Source organism: Silene latifolia, chromosome 9 (genome assembly GCF_048544455.1).
Source record: "Silene latifolia isolate original U9 population chromosome 9, ASM4854445v1, whole genome shotgun sequence".
NCBI classification, from domain to species: Eukaryota; Viridiplantae; Streptophyta; class Magnoliopsida; order Caryophyllales; family Caryophyllaceae; genus Silene; species Silene latifolia.
The window spans coordinates 90,135,574-90,148,041 of NC_133534.1; the positions used below are offsets into that span (position 1 = coordinate 90,135,574).

The following is a 12,468-nucleotide window of genomic DNA, read 5'->3' on the forward strand; positions in this document are numbered from 1 at the left end:
ACGGAGGATCAATTCAAATTACGGGCCTTCCCATTTTCTTTGTTGGATTCGGCCAAAGATTGGCTCTTTTATCTTGATCCGGGATCTATAAGAACTTGGAAGGAAATGAAGGCGGCCTTTCTTGAGAAGTACTACCCCGATGCCCGTCACAACCGTGCTTAGAAGGCCATTACTACCATAGAACAAGACCTCAATGGTGAAACCATGTATGAGTATTGGGAGAGGTTTAAAAAGTTGGTAGCTCAATGCCCATACCACGGGTTGAGCGATGATGATCTTCTTGTGAACTTCGATGAAGGGCTAGGCTAAGATGATCAAAGAATGGTCAATTCCGCTACCGGAGGAGGGTTGGAAAATTTTTCCATAGTGGATGCCAAGGAAATCATTGAGAGACTTGACTCTACTACAAGGAATTATGGAAGAACTCAAAAGGGAACAAGGAATACTTCTTCAATGGGAACCTCTTCCTCATTTACTCAAAACCTTGAGCAAAGTGTGAATGATTTGACCCACTTAGTGAAGAATATGATAGTGAACAATCCAAACAAGGATGGGGGAAGAGGAAATCAAGTGGAATGCAACTATTGTCAAGGTCCTCATTTGGAGGAAAATTGCCCCATCATGATTGAAGAAGGAATTGGAGTGGAGAATGTAAGTGCAATGGGGTATGGGAATTACAATGCTAGGAATCCTCAAGGGGGAGGATACTACAATTATGACCCTAGTGGCAACAATTAAAATGTTGGGAGTAGAGACAATCCTAGACTTGGTTCGGGTGGTGACACCTCAAAGAGCTTTGTGAATGGTTAATTCAACCACTTGAGGGACCAAAATTCCCGACAAGGTCAAGGTTCAAACTCTCAAGGAAATAGGAATGGGAATTTCAATCAAGAAGGAAATAGGAATGGGAATTTCAACAACCAAGGTAGAAACCAAAACCAAGGTCAATCATCCCAATTTGACAATCAAGGTAACAACAACAATTCTCAAAAAGAACCAAGTGTTGAAGACTTGCTTAAGAACATTTTGCAAGAGCAAGTCAAAACGAACAAGAGGCTTGACAAGATTGATGTCGACAAGAGTGTTAGTGATGCCAAGGTTGCCAACCTTGAAGTCCAACTTGGCCAAATTGCCCAAGAACTTGCCAAGAAAAATCAATGGACCTCAACTTCTATTCCCTCCACTACATTTCCTCCTAGAGAGAATGCTAGTGCTATGACATTGAGGAAGGGGAGAACTTTAGAATCCCCTCCCAAGAAGAAGAGAAGGGGCAAGTCACAAGAAAGGGTTATTGACATTGAAGAGCAAATTGAAGAAGAGCTTGTGGTTGAACAAGAGAAAGGATCATCTTCAAAAGCTAATGAGGAAAAAGAAAGGAGTCCTTGGAGCATTGACAAAGGGAAGGAAGGAAACACCAACACAAAGGATCAACTCAAAGAGATTGAACAAGAGTATGAACCGGAGGTACCATTTCCTAGTGCCCTCACAAGTCCCAAGAAGTTTGATAAAGACACCGATCTTTATGAGACTTTTAGGAAATGTGAGGTCAACATCCCTCTTTTTACTATCATTAACACCGTTCCTAGGTATGAAAAGTTCCTCAAAGAGCTTTGCACCCCAAAACGGAAGCCAAGGAAAGGAGTTGAAAGAGTCACGGTTAGTAGGCATGTCTCGGCAATTTTCAAACAAAATCTTCCCAAAAAGTGCGATGATTCGGGCATGCTAACTATACCGTGCTCAATTGGAGGAAAAGCTTTTGCTAGAGCTATGCTAGACTCGGGGTCCTCTATTAATGTCATGCCTTATTCCATTTATGAGACCTTAGAATTGCCTCCCTTGTCTAGGACCAATGTTGTGATCCAATTGGCGGATCGTTCTACAATTCACCCTAAAGGTCTTGTGGAGGATGTGTTGGTAGAGGTTGATAAGTTCATATTTCCGGCCGATTTTTATGTTTTAGACATGAAACCGGACTCTAAGGCTACACCCCTCTTGCTAGGGAGGCCTTTTATGAGAACCTCCAAAACCAAGCTAGACATGTATGATGGAACTTTGACCATGGAATTTGAAGGGAAAGTTTTGAAATATAATGTGTATGAGACGATGAAAAAGACCGATGATTTGAGTTGTTGCTACTTTCCTGATAAAATTAAACATTTGGCAAATCGAGTTTACCAAATTAGTCATAGGGATCCACTTGAAGTGGCCCTCACTAACAATGTCGAGAAAGAAGGGTTGCGGTTTTTGTTGTCTCATGATGTGCAGGAATGTATAGAGGAGTTGGAGAAGGAAGAACCCTTAGAAGAATCTAAGATGGAGGAAGAAATGAGGGAAATTGAGGAGGACATCCCGAGCCAGGGCGCAGCCTGCGCAGCTCACCGGCGCAGCCTGCGCAGTTCCCAGCTCCACCAAAGATTGTTTTTCCTCCTCCTCTTATGATTATCAAGCTAAATTTCTGCCTCTAGAGGCCTCCCTTGAAAGACCACTTCCATCCATCATTAAGCCACCCACCCCCAACCTAAAACCACTCCCCGACCACTTGAAGTACGTGTTTCTTGGGGCAAACAACACTCTACCCCTTATAATTTCAAACCAACTTGAGGGTGATCAAGAAAGGAGATTGGTGGATGTTTTACACAAGTACAAGGAAGCTTTTGGGTGGAGCATTACGGATCTAAAAGGGATAAGCCCAAGCGTTTGCATGCACAAGATCCGTTTGGAAGGGGAAGCAAAGCCGGTTCAGCAACCACAAAGAAGATTAAACCCACCAATGATGGAGGTGTTGAAGGAAGAGATCATCAAGCGACTCCAAATGGGAATCATCTACTGTAATACTCCGTATTTTAATAATAATTTATAAGAGTAATTTATGTAATTTAATGGGTAATTAAATGACATTTCTAATAATAAATACAAGTGAGACGTTAATTAAGTAATAAATTAATAATTCTAGTCGGGAGTTGGGTTTGGCTAATATTTGTGCTTTGGGCTTAGTTGGTGATCGAGTGTTGGACTATGTGGTATTATTATATGGGCCAAATTTATTAAATTGGTATTAGTGTAATCGGGATTTATATCGGGAATTAATAATAATATATCAAGGTAATTATGATTATAATAATAAATAATAAAGTTATGGCAATAATAAATTAGTAAAGGTTATATGAGTAAATCATAGTTATGGTAGGATTAATAATATATGATAAATAATAATGATATAATTATAATGACAATTTCTATATTAATTAGAATAAGGAAAGTTACATGGTTTCCTAATTGGCCTCGTATTCTCTAAATTTTACACTATAAATACCACCTCAAATCTGAGAAATAATTCACAATTAAAAAGAAGAAGCTTTAGGAGACGGAAGAGGAAGGAATTAACATAAACCAATTAATCAACTCGAGGTAATTATCCGTCTTAAATCAATTTATATTCGTTTCATGTGAGCATCTTTAAGACAACTGTATGACTTGTATAGACCGCCATAGGACACGAGATTTGGACCTAGAGCGACCTTGCACTGCAAATTTTCTGACTTCACCATAGTTGACCGTCGTTGACCTTGTTACGGTGGCTTTTGGGGCGGTTGAAAGACGGCTGGGCAGAAGGGTTATACGGGTTGGTTGTTGGTATTTGGGATGGTTATTTGACCCACTAATTGGACACGTCTTGACCTGGGGTTTGGGTGGTTGGTATTGTCGGCAGGGGCGGTCGTATTGGTGGTGTTGGGGTGGTCAGGTATGGTGGTTTGTGCGGTGGTGACGGAAAACAGGGGAGGAGGTGTTGTTCTGGGCAGGCGGTTTTCGAGGGGATTTTGGGGGTTGTTGGTGGTCTGGGTTAGGGGGTTTTTGGGTGGTTCTTGTCGAGGGAGGATAGGGGAGTGGATTGGTGGTTGTAGGTGGCGGTGAAGGTGGCGTTAGGTGGTGGTTAGAGGCGTGTTTTATGGGGTGTCAGGTGGGTGTTGCGGTTGGTGTCGTGAGATAGGGCGTGGGTTTGTGGGTTGTTGGTGGTGGTGTAGCTGGCGGTTAAGGGTGAGTTGGGTGCGTGGGGTTGCAGGCTAGGGGTGTCGAGGTTGGGTGGTGGCTGTGGTGGCTTGTGGTGTCGGGTTTGGTGGGTTTTAAGAGAGGTGTTGGTCATGGTTTCTAAACCATGTTAAGGTGGTATGTGTTTGTAGTGTGACGGGTTTTAATTATTTAATTAGCTCGGGTGAGTCGGGTTCGTAGTTAAATCGGGTTTTAATTATCATAAACCTTTAATAATAAATAATTAATTTGAATAATTAAATAAAAGGAGTAAATAGATAAATAAATGATAAATAAGTTAGTAATTATAATTGTTGTAATTCTTATTATTATATAGGTGACGGAAATTGTGAAGAGTTTATAATCGGATTTGTTCGCTTTAATTATTGGATTGCGTAATTGGAGTGCTTGCTTGCCAGGTAGGGATAATCCTACTCAACTCGACTTTTAATTATCTATATTTGGTGTGGTGAATTACTTACGTTAAGGTGGAATTGTTCATATGTTGAAATGGGAGAATTAAATTGTCTTGTGTTGGTTGTATTTAATAATATTGACAAGGTGAATGGAATTGGAATTGTTTATATTGATAATGTTGACAGGATGAATTATGTTGGTTGTGATTGTGACTAATGTGTAAAGTCATGCGACGATCGGTTTACGTTGTTGAGGGAGTTTGTACACTCGGGGTGATGGTAATATGTACGTTGTGAGGGAGGGGTACTATTACATATTGCGGTACGTTGTTAAGGGAGGGGTACCAAAGAAATGTGAGCACGTTGTTAAGGGAGTTGTGCTAAGTAAAGAAAAAGGATGGGCACGTTGTCAGGGGGTTGTGCAATGAAAGTGAATTGAATTGGATTGATAATTGTATGTTCTTGTTGTTTAGTTTTATTCCTACTCAACCTCGCGGTTGACTGTGTATTCGTGAACACCTGCGGTGAACCGTTTTATGGGGAGCAGATTTGACAGGTACCAAAGATTAGCTGACTTGGAAGCTTATGGGAATGCGTGAGGACTTGGACAACCTACCTAGAAGTCTAGACCACATAGAATGTTTTATCACTTTATTTATTTCCGCTGCGAGATGTATTTATTTTTATATTAAGTTTTAGTTGATTAAAATTGTAAAACATATGTAATCATTAAAGTTTTTATTTAAAGTACTTTGGTGAGTTGGACTTTGTTATCTACTACCTCGGGAAACCGAGATGGTAACAGTCCTATTTATTTGGGAATGTCTAGCTAAAGGCTCCTAAATAAATGGGGGTGTTACAAAGTGGTATCAGAGCAAAACGATCCTCAGGCCTAACCAATGAATAATAATGAACTCAGGATGTGTCTAAATAAAATGAACCCCGGGTAGAAACTTTTAGGAGCCCCTCTTAGTGCGGTTAAGAAGTGCGCCTTAATTCGTACCATGGCCCTCTCAGCTTTGAACCGGGAACCTTGAGAGACATTTTTAGTGTGGGGTAATTTAAAATGAATATAGTATATTTCCTTTAGGAATTTGTTTGTCTTGTTCGAATGACTGTTTTCGTTAATGATTGCGGATGATTTCTTTTAGGTATTGTTATGAGCATGTTGATATGGGGAAGGTATGTTGGCATGTATGTGGGAGGTGTGAGTATGCTTAATATGTGAAGTGTGAAAGAATTGCATGAAATCGTGAAGAATGCAATTTTGGTTGATTTCTCGAAATTTTACCCTTGATTGTTTTGGCTGCCATTTACTACCTGTTTAAAATTCTCATATGCAAATTTTATGAGTAATATATTTTTGAGTTATCTTTCATATGCCACTGGTCTCATGTTCAAATAATATACGGTTTAGGAGAAATAAATATTTTAGTGGACAGTAGCCGAAATATTCCTGTACAGTGATGTTTTCGCGCCATGTTTTTGTAAAATTTGCCATTTAAAAACTACGTAATTAATTGTTATAATTCCAACGCCACTGTTTAATAGACTCATGTATGTCTCTAAATTGGTAAGCCAGGTTTTAAGAAAATATATTGACAATTTATGGTGATTTTTACAAGTTGACCTAAGTTTCTGACAAGTTGCTGTAAAATTTCTGTTTCGACCAAGTATCTTGTAAAATGCATTATAAGTTAATCCTTTGAATTTTTGACTTGATTCTTTTTCTCATGGTTTATTAACTTTCTTTATTTTTCTAAAAAGTATATGTTCTCAATAAGTAGTTATGCTATTATATATTAATGATTGTTAGGAATGATAACATGTTTTCCTAGCCTTGAAGATTGTTCGAAGTTATAACATGTAAAATGTATAACAAGTTTTGTTTTTGATCTCTTGAACGTTATATTTGATGTTGTCAATTATGTGAAGTAGAATAATATGTCTAGTGATATGCGGAATGTGTTGCCCTAAGCCATATATATGTTCACGATAATTGCATCCATGTTTAAGTTAGTTATCATTATTAAGAAAAGACTAAACAATTGTCTTTATTTTGTTATAGATTGTTATTTATCTTGGCAACGTTTTCGTCGGTAGTTAAGTGAAGTAGTTGAGTTTAAATAAAGTTAGTTCGAGTATACTGTATGTTGTGGTTTTGCTATTTAGAACTAAATCAAAGATTTTGTTATTCATTTAGTCATTAATGGGTATTGTGTTGGAAATAAAAGTTGTTTTATATTACAATGTGTGTTTCATGTTTTATATTATAATAATGATTTGGTTGTTCCATTTGTTTGATATTCCGAACTTCGAGGACGAAGTTAATTTTTAGGGGGAAGGAATGTGATACTACGAATATTATGAATTGTTGTTGTGATACCTTGTGATGCGATTGGTATGGATAATGATCGTAAATGGATGATGGTGTTGAAAGATGTTTAGTTGTAAGAATGTTTATAAATGTTGTGGTGGTAGTTGTGGGCGAACTTCGGGACGAAGTTCATTTTAAGGGGGGAAGACTGTAATACTCCGTATTTTAATAATAATTTATAAGAATAATTTATGTAATTTAATGGGTAATTAAATGACATTTCTAATAATAAATACAAGTGAGACGTTAATTAAGTAATAAATTAATAATTCTAGTCGGGAGTTGGGTTTGGCTAATATTTGTGTTTTGGGCTTAGTTGGTGATCGAGTGTTGGACTATGTGGTATTATTATATGGGCCAAATTTATTAAATTGGTATTAGTGTAATCGGGATTTATATCGGGAATTAATAATAATATATCAAGGTAATTATGATTATAATAATAAATAATAAAGTTATGGAAATAATAAATTAGTAAAGGTTATATGAGTAAATCATAGTTATGGTAGGATTAATAATATATGATAAATAATAATGATATAATTATAATGACAATTTCTATATTAATTAGAATAAGGAAAGTTACATGGTTTCCTAATTGGCCTCGTATTCTCTAAATTTTACACTATAAATACCACCTCAAATCTGAGAAATAATTCACAATTAAAAAGAAGAAGCTTTAGGAGACGGAAGAGGAAGGAATTAACATAAACCAATTAATCAACTCGAGGTAATTATCCGTCTTAAATCAATTTATATTCGTTTCATGTGAGCATCTTTAAGACAACTGTATGACTTGTATAGACCGCCATAGGACACGAGATTTGGACCTAGAGCGACCTTGCACTGCAAATTTTCTGACTTGACCATAGTTGACCGTCGTTGACCTTGTTACGGTGGCTTTTGGGGCGGTTGAAAGACGGCTGGGCAGAAGGGTTATACGGGTTGGTTGTGGGTATTTGGTATGGTTATTTGACCCACTAATTGGACACGTCTTGACCTGGGGTTTGGGTGGTTGGTATTGTCGGCAGGGGGCGGTCGTATTGGTGGTGTTGGGGTGGTCAGGTATGGTGGTTTGTGCGGTGGTGACGGAAAACAGGGGAGGAGGTGTTGTTCTGGGCAGGCAGTTTTCGGGGGGATTTTGGGGGTTGTTACTGGTCTGGGTTAGGGGGTTTTTGGGTGGTTCTTGTCGAGGGAGGATAGGGGAGTGGATTGGTGGTTGTAGGTAGCGGTGAAGGTGGCGTTAGGTGGTGGTTAGAGGCGTGTTTTATGGGGTGTCAGGTGGGTGTTGCGGTTGGTGTCGTGAGATAGGGCGTGGGTTTGTGGGTTGTTGGTGGTGGTGTAGCTGGCGGTTAAGGGTGAGTTGGGTGCGTGGGGTTGCAGGCTAGGGGTGTCGAGGTTGGGTGGTGGCTGTGGTGGCTTGTGGTGTCGGGTTTGGTGGGTTTTAAGAGAGGTGTTGGTCATGGTTTCTAAACCATGTTAAGGTGGTATGTGTTTGTAGTGTGACGGGTTTTAATTATTTAATTAGCTCGGGTGAGTCGGGTTCGTAGTTAAATCGGGTTTTAATTATCATAAACCTTTAATAATAAATAATTAATTTGAATAATTAAATAAAAGGAGTAAATAGATAAATAAATGATAAATAAGTTAGTAATTATAATTGTTGTAATTCTTATTATTATATAGGTGACGGAAATTGTGAAGAGTTTATAATCGGATTTGTTCGCTTTAATTATTGGATTGCGTAATTGGAGTGCTTGCTTGCCAGGTAGGGATAATCCTACTCAACTCGACTTTTAATTATCTATATTTGGTGTGGTGAATTACTTACGTTAAGGTGGAATTGTTCATATGTTGAAATGGGAGAATTAAATTGTCTTGTGTTGGTTGTATTTAATAATATTGACAAGGTGAATGGAATTGGAATTGTTTATATTGATAATGTTGACAGGATGAATTATGTTGGTTGTGATTGTGACTAATGTGTAAAGCTGTGCGACAGTCAGTTGTACGTTGTTGAGGGAGTTTGTACACTGGGGTGATGGTAATATGTACGTTGTGAGGGAGGGGTACTATTACATATTGCGGTACGTTGTTAAGGGAGGGGTACCAAAGAAATGTGAGCACGTTGTTAAGGGAGTTGTGCTAAGTAAAGAAAAAGGATGGGCACGTTGTCAGGGGGTTGTGCAATGAAAGTGAATTGAATTGGATTGATAATTGTATGTTCTTGTTGTTTAGTTTTATTCCTACTCAACCTCGCGGTTGACTGTGTATTCGTGAACACCTGCGGTGAACCGTTTTATGGGGAGCAGATTTGACAGGTACCAAAGATTAGCTGACTTGGGAGCTTATGGGAATGCGTGAGGACTTGGACAACCTACCTAGAAGTCTAGACCACATAGAATGTTTTATCACTTTATTTATTTCCGCTGCGAGATGTATTTATTTTTATATTAAGTTTTAGTTGATTAAAATTGTAAAACATATGTAATCATTAAAGTTTTTATTTAAAGTACTTTGGTGAGTTGGACTTTGTTATCTACTACCTCGGGAAACCGAGATGGTAACAGTCCTATTTATTTGGGAATGTCTAGCTAAAGGCTCCTAAATAAATGGGGGTGTTACATCTACCCCATTAGTGATTCTCAATGGGTAAGTCCCACTCAATGTGTACCTAAAAAGGGTGGTGTGACGGTAATCAAGGGCAAAGAAGGAGCTTTAATTCCCACCCTGATTCAAACCGGGTGGAGAGTTTGCATCGATTATCGTCGCCTAAATGCCGTGACTTTCAAAGATCATTTTCCTCTACCCTTTCTAGACCAAATGCTAGAGAGGCTAGGGGTAAAGGAATTTTATTGTTTCTTGGACGGATATTCCGGATACTTTCAAATTCCCATACATCCGGAAGATCAATCCAAGACAACCTTCACATGCCCTTTCGGAACATATGCATACCGAAGGATGCCCTTCGGTTTATGCAATGCTCCGGGTACATTTCAACGTTGCATGGTGAGTCTTTTCTCGGATCTTGTGGAAAGAGTCTTAGAGGTCTTCATGGACGACTTCACCGTCCATGGAGATAGTTTTGGAGCTTGTTTGGACCACCTAACTATGGTCCTATCATGATGCACGGAGTCACACCTTGTGTTGAATTCCGAAAAATGTCACTTTATGGTCAAAAGCGGCATCGTGTTAGGTCACATAGTCTAAAAGAGAGGGATTGAGGTGGATGTGGCTAAGGTTGAAGTGATAAAAACCTTGCCATATCCTACTAATACTCGGGAGATAAGGTCGTTCCTAGGACACGCGGGTTTCTACCGCCGATTTATTAAAGACTTTTCCAAGATTGCTTACCCCTTGTGCAAGCTTTTGCACAAGGATGTGGAGTTTGTTTTTGATGATACTTGTAGGTTGGCATTCGATAACTTGAAGGAAAAGCTTGTAACGGCCCCGATAATTCAATCTCCAAAATGGGACCTCCCGTTTGAAATCGTGACCGATGCTAGTGAGTATGCCCTTGGCGCGGTTTTAGGCCAAAGGGACGGGAAGGTTGCTCATGTGATCCAATATGCTTCTTCACTCTTGAATGATGCTCAACGGAACTACACCGTCACGGAAAAGGAATTTTTAGCGGTGGTGTATGCCATTGAAAAATTCCGGGCTTATCTCTTGGGTGGCAAGGTCATTATCTATACCGATCACAAGTCTATAAGGCAACTTGTAGACAAGAAAGACACCAAGGCAAGGCTCATGAGATGGGTGCTTTTGTTGAGCGAGTTTGACATATAGATCAAGGACAAGCAAGGGAGTGCTAATGTGGTAGCCGACCATTTGAGTAGGCTTCACACCAATGAGGATCTCGGGAAGACCATGGGAGTATTTGACGGTAGCTTACCATATGAATATCTATATTCCATGAAGGCCGTTGAGCCTTGGTATGCCAACCTTGTCAACTATATGGTAACCAAGAAGTTTCCAACCTCACTCTCATCAAGTCAACGAAACAAGATTAAGTCCGATTCTTGATTCTATATATGGGATGACCCATATCTATGGAAAATGTGTCAAGACCAAGTCATCCGTCGTTGTGTACCGGATGTAGAAATCCCATCCATACTCAAGCATTGCCATGAGTACGCTTGTGGGGGTCACTTTGGGCCTCATAGAATGGCACGTAAAATCCTTGAGTATGGGTTCTATTGGCCAAAGTTATTCAAAGATGCTCACATCTTCGTCAATACTTGTGACAAATGCCATCGGGTTGGAAACATCTCACGACGAAACGAAATGCCCCAACAACCGATGCTCTATTTGGAGGTTTTTGATGTATGGGGGATAGATTTCATGGGTCCATTCCCGAAGTCGGATGGGTATCTCTATATCCTTTTGGCGGTGGACTAAGTTTCAAAATGGGTCGAAGCCATACCGACTAGGAATGATGATGCAAGAACGGACTCAAGCTTTGTTCACAACAATATTCTCTCAAGGTTTGGCTACCCTAGGGCGTTGATAAGTGACCAGGGGACTCATTTTTGTAATAGGATTTTGGAGGGATTGCTAAAGAGGTACGGGATCGTGCACAAAGTCTTCACCGCCTACCACCCACAAACCAATGGGCAAGCGGAGGTATCCAATCGGGAGATCAAGAATATTTTACGAAAAACAGTGAACCCGGATAGGAAAGATTGGAGTCAAAGGTTGAATGACGCTCTTTGGGCATACCGCACCGCTTACAAGACACCCAATGGTATGTCCCCATATCGACTCATTTACGGGAAGGCATGTCATCTTCCTTTGGAAGTAGAGCATAGAGCCTATTGGGCCATCAAATCCTTCAACCAAAGCATAGATGATGCGGGCCTCCATCGGAAGCTTCAACTTCAAGAAATTGAAGAAATCCGTCTTGACTCTTATGATAGCGCCGCCATATACAAAGAGAAAGCGAGAATATGGCATGATCGGATGATAAGTCGACGGGCCTTCAAGGAAGGCACCAAGGTTCTTGTTTTTCAAAACCGGTTAAAGTTGTTCTCCGGGAAGTTAAGGTCAAGATGGGTAGGACCATTCATTGTGAGCAAAGTCCACCCCCATGGAGCGGTCGAAGTTGAGAACCCGAGCACGGGGAAGACAATTAAGGTGAATGGGCAACGACTTAAAGAGTATCATGAAGGCATGGAAGCACAAATCGTTGAACAAGTCACGTTGGAAGACCCCATTTACCAAGCATCATCTTGAGAAGCACTAAGTCGAGCCATCGACGTTAAACATACGGCAACTTTTGTACATATTCTCTCTTTATAGTATAGAATTTACCGCTTTCTTGTCAATTTATTTACTCTTAACACGTTTCAGAAGCATGCATTATGGATTCTTTTGATGGTTTGTTGAAGTGTTTGAAGGAAGTAGGATGAAACTCCTTGGGAAGCGTACCCCACGTCGTAATGTGAGGTGAATTGACTCGGGACACTATCTACACGAGTCAAATGAAGGAAAAGCACCAAAGGACGGCCAAAAATCCCAGCAAGAAAGAAGTTGATAGCAAGCATTTCACTCGACAACCCGCCAGGAAGCGCAGCCTGCGCCAAAAAGCGCAGCCTGCGCAGCTTCAAGGCGCAGCCTGCGCAGTTAGCAGTTACGGGTTTGCAAAAA

At 39.9% G+C, this 12,468-nt stretch overlaps 1 protein-coding gene across 1 annotated transcript; it reads left to right on the forward strand.

Annotated features, from left to right (window-relative positions):
- Positions 1-321: 321 nt before the first annotated feature.
- Positions 322-12,054, forward strand: LOC141601322 (uncharacterized). Its single transcript, XM_074421595.1, has 4 exons — positions 322-665; positions 10,230-10,500; positions 10,609-10,754; positions 11,361-12,054. Exons 1-4 carry the CDS (start codon positions 322-324, stop codon positions 12,052-12,054), a joined length of 1,455 nt encoding a protein of 484 aa, XP_074277696.1.
- Positions 12,055-12,468: the final 414 nt, after the last annotated feature.